Genomic DNA, 26,932 nt, shown 5'->3' with positions numbered 1-26,932 from the left:
GAAGAGGGTGAGGCAAAAACATCTTAGAAATTAAAATAGTTTGTAGGCTTCCAAAGCTCAACTCTACCTGAGACAATCTTATTACTATTTCTCTTCCTGGTTTTTCTTGAGAATTCCTTGAGAAGCATTGACGTTGAGTTCATGGAAGATACACAAGATGTATGCAAGACTAGTGCCACAGAACTGTGGTGAATAGATGACAGCAGCTGGAGGACCTTTGGTTGATTGTTTGATCCCAAGGTCATATAGCAAAAGGTGGTCTGTGTATCTTGGCTGCTATTGGCTGCCTTGTGAATGCTTTTTATTGATCCTCTTGCTTTTCTGTATGATTTGAGCTTTGAAAATTAATTGAAAGTAGTATATATTTAATTACATAAAAGTTGTTTAACCCATCATTAATTATATCAAGCGCTGAAAGGAAAAAATGTCAGTATCTGAATGTACATCTATTAGCTGGTTAAATTAAAAATTGTTTTCTCATATCTAGCAAAAAGTTTTAAAAGTTCACTAAGAATATTTTTAAAGAAGTTTTTAAAATTTTTTTCTGAGAAAAATAAGTTTTAAATGATTTTATAAGAATTTATTATATTGCTGTTATGTTTTTATATGAATTGCTAATTTATGTATGTAAATTGACACATTGTGATGATATATATATATAAGTAAATAAATTACATGAAAAGTTATTCAGCAAGTATAGGTGCAAAGCTAAATTTGGTATTAATAGGTCTTTAATTTTTAATTTAATTTTCAGCTTAAATGTTTTATTCGGCTCTTCTTAAGCCTGTATTGAATAAAAACAGTAAGCTCTATACTTAGCCTTTTTATGTACAAAGTACAGATATACATATAGTACATAAAGAGATATACAGTATATGTGTGGAATTAAAATCTTGTGGGGATGGCAATGAGGAAACATTTTCTAAAATAAACTCTTTAGAGAGCCACTAATGACAAAAGGGTTGAGAAACACCAAGGATTGCCCTGGGGAAGGTGCAGTTTTCAAGTATCTCATAGGTGCTGAAGTACACCTAGATGGACGTCCTCGGGGTTAACGTCCTATAAAGTTTACATTATAGTGGAATTAGATAAAAGATGACAGATCCCCCTGATGGCATGGTCAGAGAGAGTCCTCAGCGACTGCTCTCCAGCTTCCATTTACCTGAGTGGAGAGAAGGGAAAATGGGTCCTCATCCTAGAATTGCTACATCCTTAGCCATAGGAAAAGCTGCAGAATCTTCTTTTGCGTCATACTTTTCTTTGTGGGATGATACTTTTCTTGGTTCTTCAAAGAAATTCTTTCTTTTCTACCTTGACCTTGGCACACTGTGCTTTCCTTTCACCCCTGCCCAAAGCTGCTGGAGGGGATAAAGGAAATAGGGGAAAACTTACTCTGACAAAAGTAGCACAAACAATGACATATTTTTATAATGTGCCAATATGTAGTTCTGCAGTCATGGCTTAATATTTAGTTTGTCACACCTTCTGATTGTTCTTGAGTATGCTTTAATAAGAGGAGAGTTTGTGAGTGTGGCTTTATATGCAGGAGGGTGGAGGGGAGATATCTTAAGATGCAATGGAAAAGAAGTTAATTGAAATAAATTTTGGATAATGCTGAATTAGATTTGTCTTCATTTGATAAGTGCACACCCCTCATTTTAAGTGTAATGAAGCGTCTGTGGTAAGTTTTATATCTTGAAAGGTTCTTTTCCTTCTTTGTGTTAATAACTTGAAGTGTTTTGATTAATTTTATAGATAAAGAGTTAATATCAGCATTTTATCACACATGGACACATTTATTTAATCTTCTGGCCATGCTCCTGAGGAAAGCTGGTGCCGTCACACTCCCGTCTGTTACCATGGCCCTGGCCAAGCACTGGACAGCGGCGATTGGTAAGAAGATACTTGCATCATCTTGGGGGCTTTCTGCTAATAAAACGAGATAATGATTCTGCCTGTTTAGGTATGTAAATTCACTAAAGTTAAGTAATTATAGCATGGCATATAAAAGAGGTATCAGGGTGCTTGCTTTGAAAAATTTGCAGTGTTCTTGAGCCCCCCAAAAATGCATTTTTGAAAAATTGAAACACATTTTAAGATAACATAAAAGCGAGTTAGGAAAGCCTGTGGTTTCATTATTTTTTAAGCTTTTTAAAGATGTCATCCCTGAAGCTCTGTTTTATTGAGAACATTATATTGGCCACTGTTGGTTTTTTAAAATTTTACTTTAAGTTCTGGGTTACATGTGCAGAACGTGCAGGTTTTTTACATAGGAATACATGTGCCATGGTGGTTTGCTGCACCTATCAACCGATCATCTAGGTTTTAAGCCCCGCACGCATGAGGTATTTGTCCTAATGCTCTCCCTCCCCTTGCTTCTCATCCCCCGACACGGTGTGTGATGTTCCCTACCCTGTGTCCATGTGTTCTCATTGTTCATCTCTCACTTGTGAATGAGAACACACAGTGTTTGGTTTTCTGTTCCTGTGTTAGTTTGCTGAGAATGATGGCTTCCAGCTTCATCCGTGTACCTGAAAGGACATGAACTCATTCTTTTTTTATGGCTGCATAATGTTCCATGGTGTATATGTGCTGCATTTTCTTTATCCACTCTGTCATTGATGGGCATTTGGGTTGGTTCCAAGTCTTTGCTATTGTGAACAGTGCCACAGTAAACATATGTGTGCATTTGTCTTTACAGTAGGATGATTTATAAAACTTTAGGTATATACCCAGTAATGGGATTGTTGGGTCAAATGGTATTTCTGGTTCTAGATGCTTGAAGAATTGCCACACTGTCTTCCACAATGGTTAAACTAATTTATACTCCCACCAGCAGTGTAAAAGTGTTCCTGTTTTCTCCACATCCTTGCCAGCATCTGTTGTTTCCTGACTTTTGAATAATCACCATTCTAACTGGCCTGAGATGGTATCTCATTGTGGTTTTGATTTGCATTTCTCTAATGACCAGTGATGATGGGTTTTTTTTCATGTTTGTCGGCCGCATAAATGTCATCTTTTGAGAAGTGTCTGTTCGTATCCTTCGCCCACTTTTTGATGCGGTTGTTTGTTTTTTTCTTGTAAATTTGTTTAAGTTCCTTGTAGATTCTGGATGTTAGACCTTTGTCAGATGGATAGATTACAGAAATTTTCTCCCATTGTGTAGGTTGCCTGTTCACTCTGATGATAGTTTGTTTTGCTATGCAGACGCTCTTTAGTTTAGATCCCATTTGTCAGTTGTAAGCCTGTGGTTTTATAAAGGTACATATGATATGATTATAAAACAATGAGATAAATTTTACTGTGTTGGTATAGAAACCAGTATCCTTTCTGACATATGTACATTGTATGTGGATACATCTTCATATATAAAATCTGGTATACATGATAACATGGAAAGTTAGGATAAAAATAACTTTCTCATCACATCAGAATTTTCTTATAGTACAGAAATGCCAAGAGTATAGTATAATTATTTTTATAAGATGTTTTTCATGATAGTTGCCCACTTAAATAAACATGATTATTTTAAAATAACTAATCTTTAATTTTTCATGAAGCCTCCTAAATTTTAGCATAGAAAAACGCTGTTTTTTAACATAAATATTCATAACTGACATTTATGTAACCTTTTTAAACAACCTACTTAAATGTACTCAAAATTGAGTTATTTTAAGCTTCCAAAGTACCTGCTAATTCAACTGACCGATTTTTTTTAACATTTATTTTATCATTTGATCATTCAGTAAACTTAAATGCATGATACAATTTTTAACCAAAGCGATAGTAAGAATTATGGCAAATGCATGTTTAACAAGGAACAGAATTGTTAATTTTCTGGATGTAGGAGTTCTGAGTCTACCATGGAGTACAGTGTCCACGTAGGATATCATTATTTTGTTTAAAATATAATAATTGAAAGAGATTGACTGATTAAGACATTGGGATTTTCTTCTTGTATTTATTGGGGAAAATTAGTTTATCACCTGAATCACCAATAATATCAATAGAAAGCATGATGCTACCCACATTAGATAAATCTGGCCTGCAGCTTGTTTTGGTAAATAAAGTTTTATTGGAACATAGCCACACTCACATATTGCATATGGCTGCTTTCATGCTACAAAAGTTGAGGTGAATAGTTGTGAAAAAGCCAGTTACCTGCAGAGTATAAAATACTTACTACTTGGACCTTTACAGAAAAAGTTTGCTGACCTCTGACTTAAACTTATTTATCTAACACTATTTCTCTAGTGATAAAATAAATACATATTAAATTCAAAACCTTCCTTCAAAATATGTGTACAGTTTTATGTAATAATAGTACTAATCAAAAGTAACTTACTGCATAAATGGTTTTCATAATAGTAATGTTAATGAAAACATTAATAACAATTATCTTTTTTTTGCCATGGTTTTATTTTTGTTTATTTTTATTTTTTTAAATCAATTGCCATCTCATATGCCCATATACATTTAAAACATATCGTGGTCACTCCGTAACTTGTGTTATCTATAAGAGTCTTTTCTCAAACTTGACTAATATTTGGACATCATTTAAATGAACATAACTCTCATGAAACCCTACTGCTGACTACTTTATTTTTCTTATGTAACTTTAATTTGTACAAGCCAAAATCTAAGTAAAAATTTTTATGGTTATAATTATCACACAAGCATAAATCTAAAATATAAAATCAAACAAAATTATAAATCCAATTTTTCAAGTTTATAAAATGTAAAACAACACATGTAATTTTGATTAAACAAAATCAGTTCTCACAACAGGAAATTAATAATGACTGTTTCAGTGTAAATTCCTTTCAGTTTGGTCTGTTCTTTCCACTCTGTATTAAGTTTGTGAATCAGTTCATGACCACTCATGTGCTGTCTGAACTGCTATGAAATATTTGTTTGTACATTGTGCCAACACTGCATACTAAGTCTTGCTTTTAAGTTCTGGTTGGCACCAGCTCCTTTAACAGTTGCAACACAATCACACAAGTTGGTAATCTAGATGATCCAGAGTATAGTTACTTTAAAATCAATTTGATTTCCTTTTTGTTGAATTTTGAAGAAATTTTCAAACATTCACATCTGAAATTATTCCTTTAGATATGTTCTGCAGATGTGCAGGCTTGTCTGCCACGTGTCCTGCCCTGTATACTGCCAGCTTGCAATTCCTTTCTATTCTCTTGACCGAAGAAGCAAAAGGGCATCTCCAGGCTAAGAGCAAAACACATTTATGCTGTAGTCCAACAGTGGCTTCACTTCTTGATGACTCTCAGGAAAATCAGAAATCTCTAGAACGACTTAGTGATATAATCCTTCAGGTACGTCATTTCTTGGTTTTTCAAAAACTTTATTTAGCATTTAAATAAATTGACTTTCAGTCATGGTCTTGTTAAAAACTGTGTCAGTCATTTAAATTAAGAAATAGTAATGCTTATTATGACTGTTTAAATGATACAAAAGTTTATAAAGTTAAATTAACTATCTCCTCCTTAGCCCCACCCGCTTATGTTGACCAGTTTCTTCAGTGAATATGATGTAAAGATTTGAAGTGAAATATTACTAATCTAAATCTAACAGTTGATCAAAACAGTGTTTCATATCATGACCAAAATGGATATATTTCAGGAATGCAGTTATGGTTCAAAATTTATTATAATTTTAAAGATATATCTATGTCTCTGAAAATATATTCTAAGTGACATTTGATTTCTAGAAATGGACCACAGATTTTTGGGGTTGGTTACATGTATAGGTAAGTGGACTTGTCTGGCACATTTGGAAGAAAATGCCCCCTTTCCAAGCCCTGTTGCCTGTTTTATCTTATAAAATTATGTTTACAGTCTAAAATGTGAATCAAGAATTTTGTTAATCAGAAAACATTTTAAAATCACTAAAGTATTATTGTATAAGTAGATTAGTAATTTTTTAAAAACTGTGTGTTTACTAAGTTAAAGTTGTACATTGTTTTTTACAAATAGGAATATTTTTAGATTTTTCAGTATTTAGAATTATTCTTTTTAATCATGTGGTTTTATGATTTTTGTCTTCTCACTGAAAGGCAGAAAAGTAGTAGAACTGTTGATTGAAGAATTTGCTTCAGCTTCCCAATCAGCCAGCCACGTTTGGCAAAGACAGAAGATTGTCTTTGTGCTGGTTTGTTATAGTCCCTTTGTTGCTTAGAATTTGGAGATTTTTACCCACTTCTTTGCGTGTGAGAGTCATGGTCATGCAGATATTTCTGGTATGACTGCTTGTGCATTTTGGGCACAAGGCTTGATGATGTTGAGATGCAGAAAGGATTGCCAGTAAGAAGAAAATGCTTCCTGGTTCACCCAGGAGCTGTCCTGTGGACAGTGTCACAGGGTCCTCAGGGGACTTTGTCTCCCTTGTGCTACAAAATCTGGTTGCCTTTCCAGCATAGATAAGAAGCCTGTTAAGGCATCCCCCATTTTCTCATCCATCTCCAGCAGCGCCTTCAGAAGCCTGGATAGAGCTCTAGGGGAGAAGCGTTCCTCAAAGCATTTCTCTAAAAGCCTCTCATTCTTGGGAGGCCATAGCTTTCCTGTACCTACTACCTCACTGTCAGTTCACTCAAATTTTCTTAGTTGAAAACAAAAACTGGATGTTGTCCCAGTTTTCTCATTCCCCATCAGAACAACAGACTTTATTTCCCAATGATTAACTGAGTCTCCAGTTTTGCACTTTAAAGAATGTTGTAAGGAGGAAAATTCAAACCTTTTCAAAAGTCTCCCAACCACAACCCCTATCTAATTTAATTATAAATTTCCCAACTTTGGCTTTGGTTGGAGCACGGTACTGCTTGGGGAAAGGCTTTTGCTCTTGCTGATACACTTGGCTCGTCAGAGAATTTCAGTGACTTCACTCAGAGGACTGAGTGCAGTGAGGGCAGTGTGCTGGGCCCTGCCCTCCCTGCTGAGGCCAAAATGGCAATAGCTGTGGGAGCCTGGCTTTGCATGGATGACTGTGGGTGTCCTGCAACCAATCCTCCTGGACCTGGGAAATTTAAAGACTTCCAGCCAGGCAAAGCCAGGGCTATTTTATTTCCCAACTCTTTAATGTTGTTTGTGGTGCTGTGTTTGAAGGGTCTCTGATGAGACTCATGATACATATGGATCCATGTAGGGTAATGAATCAGTTTATGATAGTATACACACGAAAAAAAAATCTGTGCTAGAGGAATTTGTGAAATTTACCTTGTCCTTATTTTTACCTAATAGTTTGTAATATTATTCATTATAAAAGCTTTTGTTTATAATTTTTTTGTTACCTTTTTGGACAAAGAAAATGAGATAGCCTACAGTCACAGAATATCTCAATGATTTTCCTAATGACTAGCTAATTTTCCTCTTTATTTCTCTAAATTACAAATCACGTATTTTGTGAGGGTATGGATACATTAACCAATTATTTAAACCATGTTTCCTAATAAATCATACTCTTTGTGTTCGTGTAAGCAGTAGAATTTGGATACATGACATCTGTTAGAAAGGCACAGGCAAGTTTAAGACAAAGAAAGTGAAGAGAGGAAGTATACTCCTGGCATACTCATGACAAAATGTGTACCTAATGTAAGTTGGGACAGTTAATGGGCCTATTAAATTACAAACACTGTTTTCTTTGCCTTATAGAAATAGGATATGTGAATTAAAATATTATTAGAATACATTCAACAGCAACACGTTTTGATAAGTAATAAATGTAGCTTACTATATGTCCATGGAGGCTGTGGTTTGGGCCAGGTGCTGTATGAAGCAAAGTAAATTACAGTCTTTAAATTATCTGAAGAAATTATATTCTAAAATTGATGTCTTTCAAAGGTCTATTTAAGTTTTCTATAAAGTCATACTCAAAAAACATTTGATATGGGACCTTAGGCAAATCACTTAACTTCTTGGGATTCAGTTCATCAAGTGCAAAATGATAGGCTTTTATTACATTATTACTAAGTTTCAGCTGCCTCTAAAATCTCCATCCTCCTAACAAATCACTGTATTGGAACTTCAGTTAAATGTCTGGTCAGAGTTATCTTTCAAATGGTGCTTTATAGCACTATCCCATAGGGGATACATGTTGAAAGTATTCATACTTACATCTTTAGTCATGTGTAAGTGTTTTTTTCTAAGTCCATTTTGAGGTGTTTTCAGACTTTGAGCATTTTCTAAGAAATATTCAGCTGTCTTTTGTCCATACAATACTGAACACATTTGACTTAGCGGAGATTTTACCTTCCCTAGTTTATGAAGATACAGTAGTCTCCTCTTATCTGTAGTTTTGCCTTTTATGGCTTCAGTTACTCATGGTTGACTGTAGTCCAAAAATATTAAATGGAAAATTCCAGAAATACACAATTCTTACGTCTTAAATTGCATGCCATTCTGAGTAGTATGATGAAATATGCTCTGTCTCCCCTCAGGACGTGAATCATCCTATGTCTAGCTTACCCATGCTGCATATGATACGTGCCCATTCATCACTTAGTATAGCAATCTTGGTTATCAGACTGATGAATCACAAGACGAAGAAGGATGAGTGCATTGTAGTAAGATATTTTAGAGAGAGAGACAGAGAGGCCACAATCGCATAATTTTTATTATACTATTCTGTTATTATTATTGTTAATCTCCTACCTGCCTAATTTATAATTAAACTTTATTGTAGTTACATATGTATAGGAATAAAACTTAGAATATATGGAGTTGGGTACTCTTCATGGTTTTAGGTATCCACTGGGGGTGTTGGAATGGATCCCTCAAGGATAAGGGGGCCTACTGTGCTCCATATGTTTTATTTGCAAATACACATAGATAACAAGATCAATCAAAATCTCTCTATATGTAGTAGATTTCGTCTATAATTGATATGTTAATCAGTTGAGATAATGAATTAATTTTGCTCCTTATATTTGATCTGATATCTAAAAGTAGTAATGCAAATGAGGAACTCCTGTGCCTTATTTTAGATGTATTTTGTGCTCACATTTAGTGAATGGTAAAATTCAAGGGTAAATCTGTTGAAAGGAAGGCTTATATATTTAAGATCCCGTTGTGTTGATGAATGTTCACTGTAATTAAAAAGCCTATTTTTTACATTAAGTACCTTTTGGAAAGAAAGCAAGAAAGTCTTGACCTAGAATACCCTACATCACTTAAATGTACAGAAGGGATTAATCTAGAAAGAGCATGACATTTAAATGAATTTTGGTTGATGAAAAGACATTATGTCTTGCTCTGTATATCATCTTGATTTCTTTTTCTCTTTTTGTGTATTTGCATCATCTAGGAGCTAGTTATCTGTTGCTTGAGTTTATTCTCAGCCTTGCTGCCTCCAGGCTCCTCACACTTCCAGTCGTGTCCACTTGCTCTTTGCAGTGATGCTCAGACTGCTTTTCAGTCTGCAGTAAGTACTGTATGGAAACTGATAGAAAGTCAGTTCTTCACTCCAGCCTTTCCTTCAGTATATGTTGGAAAGTATATGAATTTACCATAGGTTAATCCTGTTTGTTTCCTTTTTGTCTGTTTGGTTTTGGTTTGGGGCTTTGATTTCAGTTTTACCATGTACACATTTTAGAGAACCAAATAGTTGTATCTGTAAGTTTTTACTAAAAGTAGGAGATTTCTGCCTTCATTCCTCATTTTCTCAGAGGTGACCACTTATACCTCATTTAGCTACTTTTTATGGCTTCTCTTTCATGTCTCTAAATAACATGCTTATATTTTTTTGTCTTGATTATTCAGTTTTAGATATTATCTGTTGAATTCCTACTATGGAAAATGAGACTTTAGCTTTTTTTTCATGCCTCACCCACCTACCCTGCCAAAATGGGTTCCCTTCTCATTCTCCTAATATTGATATACCATAATGCCAATTAGAGAATAGGCAGCGTGAACGGTATTAAATTTATGACAGTGTTATACACAGTTGAACCGTGTTGCAGAGTGTTTAACTTTCTTTTCTTGCACAGCTTTTGTTTGCCTTAGAGGTAATTATTGTATTATTTTAAAACGTGCTGACTTTCCTGTTATCACTTATAAGCTCCATGCTCTTTGCCAGAATTAAATATCCTCTCAGTGTGTTCAGAATTGTCAGAACTTCATCGCTTCATCTTTTGGAAGAAATCTCTTCCCAATTCCTTCTAACCTACTTGGTGCCTGTTTTCATCCTGGGATATCCATTCACCAGTTTCTGGGAATTCCTTTACCTCTGTGCTAGGTGCAGTTTCCTGTCATCCTGGGATATCCATTCACCTGGTTCCAGGAATTCCTTTACCTCTGTGCTGTGTGCAGTCTCCTGCATCCCGCATGCTGTCTCCCATCTCCTGTGGCCTTCTCTCCTGGTTAATGCTCTTCATTTTTGCGTAGCGTCTCTTCTCCCTTAGCTTTCAGAGAAAAGGTACCGAGGAGGTCTTTTGAGATCTAAATGACTGAAAGTCTTTATCTCCCTTACATATAATTTATAGTTAGGCTAGTGAGAATTCTGGATTGGAAGTCATTTACTTCAGAATTTAGAAGCCATAGTCTGTTCTTTTTAATTCCAAATGTTACTTTAGAGAATTCTGAAGCCTTGGCTGGGCGCGGTGCTCATGCCTGTAATCCCAGCACGTTGGGAGGCCGAGGCGGGCGGATCACGAGGTCAGGAGATCGAGACCGTCCTGGCTAACACAGTGAAACCCCATCTCTACTAAAAACACAAAAAAATTAGCCAGACGTGGCGGCGGGCACCTGTAGTCCCAGCTACTCGGGAGGCTGAGGCAGGAGAATGGTGTGAACCCGGGAGGCGGAGCTTGCAGTGAGCAGAGATCACGCCACTGCACTCCATCCTGGGCGACAGAGCGAGACTCCGTCTCAAAAAAAAAAAAAAAAAAAGAAAATTCCAAAGCCCTTAGAATTCCTGGTTTTTCTCTTCCTGGAAGTTTTTAGAATCTTTATTTTTTCTCGTATTCTAAAATGTTTAGATGAAGCATCCAGGTGTGGATCTGTTTTAGCCATTGTACTGGGCTCTCGGGGATTCTTTCCATCTATAAACTCATGCTTTCTAAATTACTTCAGAGACATTCCCTGTACTTTGTATGCTCTGTACATTTGGAACTCCTATGAAGTTTTTTTTTTCCGCTATGTAATCTCTCTTTGCTGTCTTTTCCTCTATTTATTTTAGTCTCTCTTTTCTGTTTGGCAGCTTTTCTTGGTGTCTGGTAATCTTGATTATGTGCTGTATTTAAGACTAGGAAACTCAAAGCAGATTGACATCCCTGAGCATATGAGTGCAACTTGTCAATTGCTGTCCAAGGGGACCAATGGGGGTTATTTTGTAAGCTTGTCTTCTGGGGCTTATCAGATTCCCTGGAGAATGGTCTTCTGATCTCTTTCCTGGAGGTGAAAACCCAACTGCCAAATGTTATGTAGCCAAGTAGGAGACAACAGCTGAGGTCTCAGAATTTAGTTTGCACAATTTCACTTAATCCTTCAAAGGTTTTAGTAGAATACCCTTGCCCACAAATTTTCCCGTCTCTGCCAGTTCAGAATCCTAATTTATCCTCTCCAGAGACTAAACATCCAGGATTTTGCAAGGGCTGGGAGGAAGAGTGGCTTAGTTACATAGAAACTGGTGGCTGGCAGGCAGGATCTGGGCATGTAACTGCATTTTAGAGACTTTAAGCAATCCTTCATCCTCACATCCAGGGATACCTGGTGCTAAATTTCTTCAGCCTCGGGCAATTCAGTGGATAGATTGGGGTAGTTTTCAGCTTTCCCCACTCACCACTTAGAATTCAGGTTTCCCAAGCCTAATACACTTGCCACTCATCCATCTGCTTTCTCGTTTTCAGGCTTGTGTGTGTGTGTGTGTGTGTGCAATCCCATTTTTGTCATTTTAATGGGATTTCAGGAGGGAATAAAAGACATATCTGTGCACACAACTATTTCCTTAGGAGTCTTAACTCTGACCCAACCCTGTCCCCAATTGCTACATATATTTTTATTTTATTTTTTATTTTTATTTATTTATTTTTGAGACAGAATCTCACTCTGTCACCCAGGCTGGAGTGCAGCGTGGCCCGATCTCAGCTCACTGCAACCTCTGCCTCCCGGGTTCAAGTGATTCTCTTGCCTCAAGCCTCCCAAGTAGCTGGGATTACAGGCGCTTGCCACCATGCCCAGCTAATTTTTATATTTTTCGCATGTTGGTTGGCCAAACTGGTCTCGAACTCCTGACCTCAGGTGATCCGTCCACCTTGGCCTCCCGAAGGGCTGGGATTACAAGGCGTGAGCCACCACACCTGGCCCCATTATCATTTGTTTCAAGAAATTTTTCAATTTTCTTCTTAATTTTTTCATTAACCCACTGGACATTGAGGAGCATATTTAATTTTCATATGTTTGTATAGTTTCCAAAATTCCTCTTGTTATTGATTTCCAGTTTTATTCTACTCTGGTCATAGAAGATGCTTGATATTATTTCAATTTCTTGAATGTTTTAAGACTTGTTTTGTGAACCTAACATATGGAATATCCTACAGAATGATCCATATGCTGAGGAGAAGAATGTGTATTATGCAGCCATTAGATGAAATGTTCGGTAAATATCTATTAGGTCCGTTTGGTCTTTAGTGCAGATTAAATCCAGTGTTTCTTTGGTGATTTTCTGTCTGGAAGATCTGTCTGTTCAATGCTGAAAGTAGGGTGTTGAAGTCTCCAGCCATTATTGTCTTGAGATCTCGCTCTCTCTTTAGTTCTAATATTTGCTTTATATATCTCAGTGCTCCAGTGATGGGTTCATATATACTCACAATCATTGTATCCTCTTGCTGCATTGACTGCATTATCATTATATAATGATCTTCTTTGTCTGTCCTTACAGTTTTTGTTTTGACATCTATTTTGTCTAAGTATAGCTACTCCCAATTTTTTTTTGTTTTCATTGGCATGGAATGTCTTTTTCCATCCCTTTATTTTCAGTCTGTATATATTTTTATTGGTGAAATATGTTTCTTATAGGCAACAGATAAGTGGGCGTTGTTTTTTCATCCCTTCAGCCACTCTGTGTGTTTTTATTGTAGAGTTTAGTCCATAGTCCATTTACACTGAATGTTGTTATTGACAAGTAGGGACTGCCTTCTGCCGTTTTGTTATTTGTTTTCTAATTGTTTTGTGATCTCATTCTTCTTTAGTTCCTTCTGTCTTTCTTTTAGTGAAGATGATTTTCTTTGGTGGTATGTTAATTTCTTCTTAGTTTTTGTGTCTCCATTTGTATTGTTTTTGGTAAAAGGTTACCATGATGAGGCTTGCAAATACCTTCTTATAGCCCATTATTTTAAACTAATGACAGCTTAGTACTGATTGCATGAACAAGCACACATGCAAAAGAAAACTAATAAAAACTCTACACTTTAACTTTATCTCCCCTGCTTTTTAACTTTTAGTTGTTTCTCTTTATGTCTTATTGTACTGTCTTTGTCTTAAAAAGTTGCTGTAGTTATTATTTTCGATTGGTTCATAATTTAGACTCTACTTAAGATAAGAGTAGTTTACACAACACCATTACAGTGTTACAGTAGTTTCTGTTTTTCTGCGTGCTTACTATTACCAGTGAGTTTTGTAACATCAGATGATTTCTTCTTGCTCACGAACATTCTTTTATTTCAGATTGAAGAACTCACTTTACTATTTCTTGTAGGACAGGTCTGGTGTTGTTGAAATCCTTCAGCTTTTGTTTGTCTAAGGTTTTTATTTCTCTTCATACTTGAAGGATAGTTTCATCGTATGTACTATTCTAGGGTAAAGTTTTTTTGTTGTTTTGTTTTATTTTTTTTCCCTTCAGCGCTTGAAATATGTCATGCCACTCTCTCGTGACCTGTAACATTTCCAGATATATTGGAGGTCCATTGTATGTTGTTTCTGTTCTCTTGCTGCTTTTAGGATCTTTTCTTTATCCTTGACCTTTAGGAGTTTGATTATGAAATATCTTAAATGTCTTCTTTGGGTTAAATCTGCTTGGTGTTCTCTAACCTTCTTGTACTTGAATATTGATCTTTCTCTAGGTTTTGTAAGTTCTCTGATATTATCCCTTTGAATAAACTTTCTACCACTATCTCTTTGTCTTAAATTTGCCCTTTTGAGGCTATTTTTTAGGTTTTATAGGCATGCTTCATTCTTCTTTATTCTCCTTTTTCTTTTGTCTCCTTCCCCTGACTGTGTATTTTCAAATAGCTTGCCTTCAAGTTTACTAATTCTTTCTTTTACTTGGTCAGCTCTACTAATATGAGACTGATGTATTTGTCAGTATGCCAATTGAATTTTTCAACTCCAGAATTTGTTTCATTCTTCTTAATTATTTAAATCTCTCTGTTAAATTTATCTGATAAAATTCTGAATTCTTTCTCTTATTTAGAATTTCTTTTGAGTTCCCCTAACACAGCAATTTTGAATTCTCTGTTTGAAAGTTCACATATCTCTGTTTCTCCAGGCTTGGTCTCTGATGCCTTATTTTAGTTCATTTGGTGGGGTCATTTTTTCCTGGATGATCTTGATACTTTTAGACGTTCATCAGTATCTGGACATTGAAGAGTTAGGTATTTGTTTTAGTCTTTGCAGTCTGGGCTTGTTTGTGTGTGTCCTCCTTGAGGAGGCTTTCCAGGCATTCCAAGGGAATTGGACCTTAAGCCCAATAACACTTTGTTTCTTGCAGACTTGTAGAGGTACTGCCTTGGTGGTCTTGGATAAGATCTGGAAGAATTCTCCAGATTACCAGGCAAAGACTCTTGTTCTTTTACCTTACTTTCTCCCAAACAAACAGAGTCTCTCTATATATACTGAGCAGCCTGGAACTGGGGATGTGGTGATATTAGCATCCCTGTGGCTACCACCACTGGAACTGCGCTGGATTAGTCCCGATGTCAACACAACACTGGGTTTCTCTCAAGCCCACTGCAGTCGCTACCTGCTTACCTGTGTTCACTCAAGGCCCTAGGACTTCATAATCAGTAGGTGACAAAGCCAGCCAGGTTTCTGTCCTTCCCTTCAGAGCAGTAAGTTCCCCCAGACCCTGAGCAGGTCCAGAGATGCTATCTGTGAGCCAGGGATTACAGTCAAAAACCTTAGAATTTTACCTGTTGTTCTATTCTAATGTGACTAACCTGGCACTCAAACTACAATACTGGGTCCTTTCTGCTCTTCTCTCCCCTTTCCACGGAAAAGGAGACTCTCCTTTTGGCCACTAATACCATGGTCCCATGGGAGTTCTACCAGGCTGCTGCCAATGTTCACTTAGAGCCCAAGGGCACTTCTATCATTCTGTGACGAATGTTGCCAGACCTGGGGCTCACCCTTCAGGACAATCAGTTCCCCTCTGGCCCAGAGATGGTCCAGAAATACTGTCCAAGAGCCTCGGCCTGGATTCAGGGAGCCCAAGAGCCTACTTGTTGCTCTACCCACTGTGGCTGAGCTGATACCTAAGATGCAAGACAAAGTCCCCTTTACTTTCCCCTCTGCTTTTCTCAAACAGAAGGAGTCTTTTGTTGTAGCCACCACAGCTGTGAATGTGCTGGGTCATACCTAAAGTCAGCACGTCCCAGAGCCCAAGGCCTGTGGTGTACTATCTGGATATTGCTGCTGGTTATTCAGGGCCTGAGGGCTCTTTAGTCAGCAAGTAATGAATCCTGCCAGGACTGGTTTCTTCCCTTCAAGGCAGTGGGTTCCCTTGGCCCACATTTTGTCTAGAAATATCATCCAGGAATGGGCCTGGAATGGGGGTCTCACGACTCTGCCCAGTGCCCTGTTCTATTGTGACTGAGCTGGTATCTAAGATGCAAGACAAAGTCTTGTTTACTCTCCTCCTCAAGTGGAAGGAAGGAGTCACTTTTGTTGCTGCGAGCCGCACTGCCTGGGATTGAGGGAGAAATGGTGTAAGGCCTCCCTTAGCTGCCCTGGCTGTTGTCTCCCTGTGTCACATGCCACCATAGTCCACTGGCTCTAAGCCCAGCCTAATACTAGGAGTTGCCTAGGAATTGCAGGCCTTGTGTCCAAGACTGCCTTTCAAGTTTACCTAGGACCCCAGAGCACTGGCTTTACGGTGGCAAGGCTTGCCAAGAAACTCCACTTCTGACTGCTGGTTTGGGCAGTTGATCTAAATGATCTCTCCATGCATGGGTGTTGGCTGAGCCCAGCACAGCTTTGCTCTCCACTGTGACAGAGCAGCACTGAATTCAGTGTGAAGTGCCCCAGTTGCTGCTCTCTCCCTCCTCCAAGTGTGCAAGTTAGCTCGCCATACCAGGCAGCTGCTGCTGATAGATAGGGGAGGGGTGGTGATTCAAGACTGTATCTCCGACACTTTTCAGTTCCTCTTTCAGCCGTACACATTAAAACCAGGTACTGTGATTGCTCACCTGATTTTTGGTTCTTGTGACGGTGCTTTTCTGTGTGCATATAGTTGTTAAAATTTGGTGTTCCTGTCAGGGGAGGACAAACAGTATAGGCTTCTATTCTGCCACCTTGCTGCACTCACCCAGCCGATTCTTTTTTAACTGTTAGGTTCGGGGTACATGTGTAGGTTTGTTATATAGGTAAACTTGTATCACGGGGGTTTGGTGTATAGATTATTTCATGACCCAGGTACTAAGCCTGGTACCCAATAGTTATTTTTTCTGATCCTCTCCCTCCTGCTACCCTTCACCCACTGGTAGGCCCCATTGTCTATTGTTCCCTTCTTTGTGTCCCGGTGCTGTCATCATTTAGCTCCCACTTGTAAGTGAGAACAAGCAGTATTTGGTTTTCTGTTCCTGCATTGTTTCCTAAGGATCATGGCCGCGAGCTCCAACCATGTTCATGCGGAGGACATGATCTCACTCTTTTTTATGGCTGCATAGTATTCCATGGTGTATATGTGCCACATTTTCTTTATCCAGTTTTCCATTGATGGGCATTTAAGTTGATTCCATGTCTTTACTATTGCAGATAGTGCTGCAGTGAACATTTGTATTCATGTGTCTTTATGATAGAATGATTTATATTCCTTTGGGTGTATACCCTGTAATGAGATTATAGGGTTGAATTGCAGTCCTTTTTTTAGCTTGTTGAGGAATCACCACACTGCCTTCCCAATGGTTGAACTAATTTGCAGTCCCACTGTGTATAAGCATTCCCTTTTCTCCACAACCTCATCAGCGTGTGTTATTTTTTGACTTCTTAGTAGCCATTCTGACTGGTGTGAGATGGTATCTTACTGTGGCTTTGATTTGCATTTCTCTAATGATCAGTGATGTTGAGCTTTTTTTCATGTGCTTGTTGGCAATGTGTATGTCTTCTTTTGAGAAGTGTCTGTTCGTGTCCTTTGCCCACTTCTTAATGGGGTTGTTTTTTTCTTGTAAATTTAAGTTCCTTGTAGTTGCTGGATATTAGACCTTTGTCTGATGCATAGTTTGCAGATATTTTCTCCCATTCTGTAGGTTGTCTGTTTACTCTGTTGATAGTTTCTTTTGCTGTGCAGACACGCTTTAGTTTAATTAGATTTCATTTGTCAATTTTTGCTTTTGTTGCAGTTGCTTTTCACATTTTCATCATGAAATCTCTGCCAGTTTCTGTGTCCAGAATGGTATTGCCTAGGTTGTCTTCCAGCGTTTTAATAGTTTTGGGGTTTATATTTAAGTCTTTAATCCATCTTCAGTTTATTTCTGTATATATGTAAGGAAGGGGTCCAGTTTCAATGTATGTATATAATTAGTCAGTTATCCCAGCACCATTTATTGAACAGGGAGTTCTTTTCCCATTGTTTGTTTTTGTCAGGTTTGTCTAAGGTCAGATGGTTCTAGGTGTACACCCTTATTTCTAGGCTCTGTATTCTGTTCCATTGGTCTGTGTGTTTATTTTTTATACCATTACCATGCTTTGGTTACTGTAGCCCTGTAGTATAGTTTGAAGTCAAGTAGCTTGATGCCTCCAGCTTTTTTCTTTTTGCTTAGAATTGCCTTGGCGATTTGGGCTCTTTTTTGGTTCCATATGAATTTTAAAAGTTTTTTCTAGTTCTGTGAAGAATGTGATTGGTGGTTCGATAGGGATAGTATTGAATCTACAAATCGCTTTGGGCAGTATGGCCATTTTAGCGATGTTGATTCTTCCTAGCCATGTTCATGGAATGTTTTTCCATTCATTTGTGTCACCACTGATTTCTTTCAGCAGTGTTTTGTATTTCTCCTTGTAGAGATCTTTCACCTCCCTGGTTAGCTGTATTCCTAGGTATTGCATTTTATTTTATTTTATTTTGTTTTGTTTTGGTGGCAGTTGTGAATGGGATTGCATTCCTGATTTGCCTCTCGGCTTGATTGTTGGTATATAGGAATGTTAGTGACTTTTGCACATTGATTTTGTATCCTGAAACTTTGCTAAAATTGTTTATCAGCTTAAGGAGCTTTTGGGCTGAGACGATGGGGTTTTCTAGATATAGGATCATGTCATCTGCAAACAGGGATAATTTGACTTCCTCTCTTCCTATTTGGATGCCCTTTATTTCCTTCTCTTGCCTGATTGCCCTGGCCAGAACTTCCAGTACCGTGTTGAATAGGAATGGTGAGAGAGGGCATCCTTGTCTTGTGCCAGTTTTCAAGGGGAATGCTTCTAGCTTTTGCCCATTCAGTATGATGTAGACAGCAGGTTTGTCATAGATGGCTCTTGTTATTTTAATATATGTTACTTCAATACCTAATTTGTTAGGAGTTTTTAATATGAAAAGATGTTGAATTTTACTGAAAGCCTCTGTTGAGATAATCATGTTATTTTTGTTTCTAGTTCTGTTTATGTGATGAATCATGTTTATTTGTTTGCACGTATGTTGAACCAACCTTGCATCCTAGGGATAAAGCCTTCTTGTTCGTAGTGGATTAGCTTTTTGATGTGCTGCTGGATTCAGTTTGCTAGTATGTTGTTGAGGGTTTTTGCATTGCTGTTCATCAAGGATATTGACCCTTTTTTTTGTTGTGTCTCTGCCAGTTTTGGGTCAGCATGATGCTAGCCTCATAGAATGGATTGAGGAGGAGTTCCTACTTCTCATTTTTTTGGGGAACAGTGTCTGTAAGAATGGTATCAGCTCTTCTTTATAGATCTGGTAGAATTTGGCTGTCAATCCATCTGATCCATGGCTTTTATGGTGTGCAGGCTATTTATTTCTGATTCCATTTTAGAGCTCATTATTGGTCTGTTCAGGGATTCAGTTTCTTCCTGGTTCAGTCTTGGGAGGATATATGTGGCCAGGAATTCGTCCACTTCTAGATTTTTAGTTTGTGTGCATAGAAGTGTTCATAATTGTCTCTGATGGTTATTTCTCTGGGGTCAGTGGTAATATCCCCTTTGTCATTTCTCGTTATGTTTATTTGGATCTTTTCTTGTTTCTTCATTAATCTAGCCTAGTGGTCCATATATTTTATTATTTTTTTCAAAAAACTGGCTCCTCACTTCATTGGTCTTTTGAATGGTTTTTCATGTCTCAGTCTCCTTCAGCTCTGATTCTGATTATTTCTTGTGTTCTACTAGCTTTGGGGTTGGTTTGCTCTTTCTTCTCTAGTTCTTTTAGTTGTGATGTTAGGTGCAAACTTGAGATCTTTCTAACTTTTCAATATGGGCATTTAGCGCTCCAAATTTTCCTGTTAACACTGCCTTAGCTGTGTCCCAGAGATTCTGGTATGTTATCATTGTTCTCATTAGTTTCGAAGAACTTACTGATTTCTGCCTTAATTTCATTATTTGCCCAAAAGTTATTCAGGAGCAGGATGCTTAATTTCAATGTAAATGAATGGTTTTGTGCAATTTTCTTTGTATTGAATTCTGTTTTTATTGTGCTATGGTATATGTGGATGGTATATGTATTAGACCATTCTTACATTGCTGTAAAGAAATACCTGACACGGAGTAATTTATAAAGAAAAGAGGTTTAATTGGCTCATGGTTCCACAGGCTGTACAGGAAGCATAGTGCTGGCATCTACTCAGCTTCTGGGAAGGCCTCAGGAAACTTTCAATTATGGCAGAAGGGGGAGCGAGGCATCTCACATGGTGGGAGCAGGAGGAAGAGAGAGGGACAAGATGCCACACACTTTTAAACAACCAGATCTCATGAGAACTCTGTTACAGGAACAGAACCAAAGGGATGGTGCTAAACCATTCATGAAGGATCTACCCCAATGATCCAGTTCCCAACATTAGGGATTACAGTTGAACATGAGATTTGGGTGGGGATACAGATCCAAACCATATCAGTATAATTTTGATTTTTTTGAATTTGCAGAAATTTGTTTTGTGTCTGATTGTGTGGTTGATTTTAGAGTATGTGCCATGTGGCAATGAGAAGAATGTATACTCTGTTGTATTCTGGTGGGGAGTTCTGTAGATGTCTATCAGATCCATTTGGTCCAGTGTTGAGTTCAGGTCTTGAATATCTTTGTTAATTTTTTGCCTGGATTGTCTGTCTAATACTGTCAATGGGGTGTTGAAGTCTCCCACGTTACCCTATGGGAGTCTAAATCTCTTTGAAGATCTCTTAAGAACTTGATTTATGAATCTGGATGCTTCTGTGTTTAGTGCATATATATTTAGGATAGCTAGGTTGCCTTGTTGAATTGAGTCCTTTACTATTTGTAATGCCCTTCTTTGTCTTTTTTTATCTTTGTTGGTTTAAAGTCTATTTTGTCTGAAATTAGAATTGCAATCCCTGCTTTTTTCTGTTTTTCATTGCTTGGTAGCCTTTTTCCATCCCTTTATTTTGAGCCTGTGTGTGTCATTGCATGAGATGGGTGAGTGCCTGCAGGCAAGGCAGCATGAAGGAGGCTGCAGTGGGGGAAGAATGCTGGTGCGTGTCCACTGGGGTCACTCTGCTGGAGCACTCTGCTAGTCAGGCAGTCTGCCAGTGCAGGAGCTACCGTGTGGGCCCGTACCTGGAAGCTTCACTCCAAGCAGGTGTGGCTAGGCTTGGGCTCTGGGAGAAGCCAGCAGACCAAAGGGTGGACCAGATTGGCCCCATCTCATGGGCAAGACCACCCTGCAGAGTTGAGGTCCCACAGTTCCCCTAGGGATAAAGTCTCCTATGGGAGCAAGTCTAGCCTAAGGGGATGGGCATCCTTGGCCGTGCTCCGCTATAGACACTCCCATACCAAACTCTCTGGGCTCTGCCCCAGCTGGAGTTCTGCTTCCACTGCTTCCCTAAGCAGCTTTCCCTGACAACTCAAATGTCCATGGTGGTCCAGGGGTTCCTTCCTACCAGGATTCCAGAGGCCTGTGGGGAGAGCGAATTTTGTTCCTGGCCTTTTCAACTTTCCCCTCTGCAGGAGTTGTTGGGGGCCAGGAACAAGTTGTGGTGCTTGGTAGCCCCGAGCAGGGTCCCCAGCTTCCTCCCCCTTCAGCCCCAGCTCTGTGTTTTCCCTCCATCTGCTCTCGATGCCCTCCCTCTGAAGATCTGCTAGGAGTGTGCCAGTCTTCCTGGTGTCCCAGTCCCTCAGTGGGAGATGTTCCTCCTGGCTGTATCTAGTTGGCCATCTTGGAGCAGAAATTTCTAGTTTTGTTTTTTAATAAAAATGTATGGAATCTGTTATTGTGTCTACTTTTGTACACATTAGAAATTTTTAAGTGAAAATTTTTCTAGCTCATAAATTTAAATGTATAAAGGAAATATACAGAAATAGTAGTTTCGGAATTACAAATGATTTTCCATTTCTCTGAAAGTCAAAAAAGTTATGCACTATTTTTTGAGAAAATGTTATATGACAGGTGCATGTTACCATAGAAATGAAAGATGGAAAGAACCAAATCACCTGAGATATAGGGGTAGGTTAGATAGAAATGGAGAGAGGGGAATGTGTCCCCAGAAGGAGAAAGGAGGAAATTGATGACAGTTCTCCTGTTCAGCAGTTTTACAAGGACCCATTTTAATAAGGTACACACATATATATACAATATGCGCTGGTGAATTTGAGTAAGTATATGAGCTTGCTACGTGAAAGCTAAATAAAGCTTTTTTCTGTAGATGATGAGTCTTTAAGAATGATTGTTGTTCTTTTCCATATTATAAGCAACTTATACAGTCTTATCCATGCAGAACATTCTCAAATATTAATGATTTATCAAAATCCAGTGAATTTCACATGATAGTTGAAACCTAGCAATATCTTTTAAGTAGAAAATGTTCTTTATTCACAACAGTTTTGCTCCAGATTAAATATTTCTTCAAGGCAGTTTGATTTATATTCTCTGCAGTGCTATGAAGGGAAATCCTCCAAAGATATCCTGAAAAGAGTAGCTGCAAATGCATTGATGTCACTTCTGGCTGTCAGTAGAAGAGCACAGAAACATGCTTTGAAAGGTGAGCCACATGACATATGAGCTGTTTTGATGGCATTATCAATTCATATGTTTTGTTGCTTGTTCAAGTTAATTTTCTTTGGACTCAAAATGTAAAAAACGTGTAGTATAATCTCAGTGTCACTAAAAATAATTTTTTTTCCATACAGAAGCAGTAAATATGCATTACTTTTCAAATAAAAAGATTAGACATAGTTTGTTTTTGTTTGTTTAGTATGTGATGGTTCTTGCTCTAAAGAACCTATATGTAAATATTAGGGAAGCTAAAAGCTAACACACTGAGTTTCATTATAATTAAATATTACTATCCAGAAGCACTCACTGCATACCTGAACAAAACCCACATAGTTTTGATGGTAAAAACAGCAACAGATGATTCCATATTTTTGTATAAATTTCCCTCTTGAGTGTTGTAATTTCTCATTTGGGAATCGGAGAATGTAGATCTGAGAATTAAAAGAGAATAATGGCAACATCAAGTCCATTAATATCAATTGTGATTTGCGACTACAACAAATGATGTATTCCTCAAGTTGTAAATTGGATTTGGGTAGTATCTTACTAAAAACTGAAAACAAGTGGACTTCAGCATTTTAGTCCTCTTACTTTTCCCCCCTCTGATTCATTAATCTCTGACTGAAAATTCTAAAATGAAGTGGGTCAGAAATAGAAAATGTTACCTTTTTGAGAATCTGATTGGTATATGTGGTTATAACGTACTTGGAAATAGAATATCCTTTTGACTACTGCAGATTTTGTCTTTCAGCCAATCTTATAGACAATTGCATGGAGCAGATGAAACACATAAATGCACAACTGAACCTAGATTCTCTGAGGCCTGGGAAAGCAGCATTGAAAAAAAAGGTAACATTCTGGGATAAATGAATGGCTATATATAGAGACCATTCTCCAGTCCTCTTGTGCCTGGAAATGAGCACGAGCTTGAAATGAGTGTCTCATTTAGAAGAAAGGTACAGATGGATAAATTAATGAGACTTCTACATTAGCAGATTGTTGGCTTTTTTTGGTCTTAATTCTTACTTGAAGATCTTTAGACAACATCTGTCTATTATGTACTGTTGTTACAAACATTGGAAATATCCACATATACATGATACTATGCCAGATACATTTTTTATACTACAAAAAGAAAATCTTTATCTCAAAACAAGCATAGGTTAACTAGGAATGAGATCTGTAACAACTATAATTTATTGAGAGTTTTCTATATGTCAGCCACTATTGAAACATTTCATATTTATTATCTCATGAACAAACACTCATTACAGCATAGTCACACAACTGGTAATTGATGGAGCTAATATTTGCCCCAAATCTGGGTGGTTGCAGAGCTGGTATTCCTCATCTCTGTTTATCTCCTCCTGTGCCTTCTGAATATCTCCTCTAGCATTGAATCTGCTGGACTCATGTTTAAACTGCATGCTCAGATAAACTGAAAATAACATAGTTATTATATAATAGCTATGATTAACAATAACTACTGTGGTTAACAAGATCTGCCACCCACTTATTCAACAAATGAAAGTGTGTGAATAGTATAAATATATAAATATACATATATGTGTGTAGGTAAGGCCGTTATAGCAGCACTCTATGTAATAACTAGTTTCTACTGCATTTAATAAGAAACCAAGACAAAGTCTTATTTAATAATGTAATTGATGCAGGAGATCGTATGTTTATCGTTTCTTTTTTTTTTTTTGCCTCTTTTCCTCCCTAGCCAAAGGCCCTTCATCATTGAGAAAGTCAGCCAGCACCTGATATGATTGAAAATCTCTCAGTATCTGCCTCACTTTATTGAGATGAAACATGGAGGCTATCATATATCCCAGTTCCTCCATGCTTGATAGAACAGAAATAGCTTTTTCATGGTGAATGTGCTTCTTGAGATATGGTCATCTTTCAGAGATCGTTAGCCTGTCAGTTCCCTCAAAGTTACAGTGGTTGGGCATGATCAGAGCACACCTGCATTGTCCCGTGACCCAAAGGGGAGGGAATTACTATACACAAAAAGTGAAGTATGCTGTTGCATTCACAGTTTTCAACTGCTTTTTGTTTAAATAGGAGGATGGTGTTATTAAAGAGTTAAGCATTGCCATGCAGCTCCTAAGAAACTGTCTTTATCAAAATGAGGAATGTAAAGTAAGTAGAACTACTTTTCAAAATTTTAATAGGAGTACTGGTATTAAGCAGTTTAATTTTTATGTGAGATAATGTAGTAGGAAAAATGGAAAGCTCTGACTTTTAAATTTTTAGACACACAGTTGATTGGTCCTTAAACTCAGTGTTAATTGTCAGAAATGTGTGTATCTAATCGTTATTCATCAACACTGATTACATTTCTTGTGTATATCAGTGTTTTGATTTATCATTGAAACTTTAACTTCGCAAACTTCAGCCTCATTCTGTACTCTTAGGTATTTTAAATGTTTTACATATGGAATGAATGGCTGGATGTGTCTTATAAGGTAGATTCTTTCAAAATGGGTTGTCAAAACAACTCTTCAAGGAAATAAGTGAAGCTATCTGTATCTATAAGGAAAGAAAATGAAGAGTTTCCTGCTTCAAAGGAGAAGATAGTTAGAGCTGCTACCTAGTGTGGCCACATCCACCGAGAGCAAGTTTCTTCTAGCTCTGCTGACTCCCTGTGACCATTTACATGGCCCTTCTGTCTAAAAATCACTGAGATGTTTTGCTTCGTCTGTAAGCATTGATGATGTTTTAAACCATTGTATCAGTGCTACTGTAGAGGATATAATCTTTTGAACACTCTGATTTGCTTTGTCTATAGCTTTACAACACTTTTGAAATACTAGATTAATGCTTTAATGCAGAAATACTAGATTATTCTTTATAAAAGCTGGCCACGAAAATAAAAATTTTAAAAAATACTAAATTAAAGCTTTAATATAGAAAGCAAAGATAAATTATAGAAGCTTTTATTGCCTTATAAATTTTTACCTGTTTTGCTCTTACTTGTGGTAAGAGCACAACTGGAAAAACCATACCACATCTGGAAAATGGACATGTTGAACACACTTGAGCAATGTTAAAAAGCCAGATACATGACTCACAATTTATCTTTCAAAGTAGTTTGATGGAAATTAAGTATTTATTTATACAATTTATTAAAATTCCCTATATATGAATTTATATGAACTTTTTCTCAAGACAAAAGTGCCATTAATAAACTTAATGATTCCTTCATGCTTATGATATTATGCTTGTGACTGGATGTACTGTCAGTATTTGTGTGTAAATTTAAATATATAAATTTCATGTGTATGTGCAGTTAATATTCATTCATGACACCTTATTCAGGGAAATACTCTGGAATACTTTACATGTGGGATCTACCTATAAAGATTTATGAAGTGCTAACCTGGCTACTAGTTATAAATATTGTGCTCAATTTGTATCACATTAGCCATTTATAAAAGTGTAATATCTCAATAAGTCAAAGCATTTCTGTATTTCTAAGTTGTTTAATAAGAAGTAAATCCAAAGAATATTAAGATTATCCTTGAGTATAAATATAATATTATGGAGGTAGAGATTATTAATTTCAATTTCAGCTTTTATCAGGTGTATGGCATGTTCTCATTATTAATAGTTGGCCACTATTGGGTAATTCACCAGGTCACCCACTGCCACCCCACCCTGCTGTTTGCATATGCATAACATTAAGGGGTTTTCATACTGGAAGGAGCATGGTGGCTGTGAGGTAAATGAATTAAACAGTGGACAAGGTTAGACGGAGGGGACTGTCATAGTCCAGACAAGAGATGATGACACCTTAACTTGAGCAGGTAGAAAGGAGAAGGAGGGTAGGGAGTAAATTTGAGGCATTGAAAAGAGGAGGAATGTAGAATGACTTCCAAACTCCAGTTTAAGCCGCTGCATTATCATGCATTAAGAGTGCATGATGGAGCAGAGCGCAGGTGTGAGAGACCCGATATTCATGCTTGCACGTGCTAGCCTCAAGAGTCTTTGGGGCATCCAGGTAAAAAATGGCTTGTGGCCTGTAGATTTTATGGGTCTGGGACTCTAAGGAGTGATACAAGCTGGGGATATTAGGAGTTATCAATGTGTAGATGGTGTTTGTGGTCCTCACCATTGTTGAAATTTCCCAAGAAAGTATGTAATGAAAACCAAGGTCATATCTTTGGAAAATAGGAACATTTAAGAGGGGGCAGAAAACAACTGAGAAGGGAATACTGGAGAAGGAATTTGGAGATTGCATTAGGCCGTTCTTGCCTTGCTATGAAGAAATATCTGAGACTAGGTAATTTATTAAAGAAAAGAGGTTTAATTGGCTCACAGTTCTGCAGGGTATAGAGGAAGCACAGTGGCGTCTGCTTCTGAGGAGGCCTCAGGAAGCTTCCAATCATGACAAGAAGGCAAAAGGGGAACAGGCACATCACATTACTAGAACTGGAGCAAGAGTGAGAGAGCTGGCGAGGAAGTGCCACACACTTTTAAATGACCAGATCTCATGAGATCACTCACTGTCTTGAGGAAAGCACCAAGCCATGAGGAATCCGCCCC

General features: G+C 37.6%; 1 protein-coding gene across 4 annotated transcripts in view; it reads left to right on the top strand.

Annotated features, from left to right (window-relative positions):
• RTTN (rotatin) overlaps positions 1-26,932 on the top strand; it is a 202,514-nt gene that overhangs the window by 152,337 nt on the left and 23,245 nt on the right. For all 4 annotated transcript variants that reach the window (XM_034944011.3, XM_063597359.1, XM_063597361.1 and 1 more), the window contains 5 exons: positions 1,756-1,893; positions 5,116-5,333; positions 22,259-22,364; positions 23,130-23,227; positions 24,449-24,526. In XM_034944011.3, coding sequence (XP_034799902.1) covers positions 1,756-1,893; positions 5,116-5,333; positions 22,259-22,364; positions 23,130-23,227; positions 24,449-24,526 — 638 coding nt within the window. The remainder of the gene's footprint in view (positions 1-1,755; positions 1,894-5,115; positions 5,334-22,258; positions 22,365-23,129; positions 23,228-24,448; positions 24,527-26,932) is intronic.

This window comes from Pan paniscus, chromosome 17 (assembly GCF_029289425.2).
Source record: "Pan paniscus chromosome 17, NHGRI_mPanPan1-v2.0_pri, whole genome shotgun sequence".
NCBI lineage: Eukaryota > Metazoa > Chordata > Mammalia > Primates > Hominidae > Pan > Pan paniscus.
The sequence above is the reverse complement of the archived record's forward strand: the minus strand, read 5'-3'. Positions and strand labels throughout refer to the sequence as shown.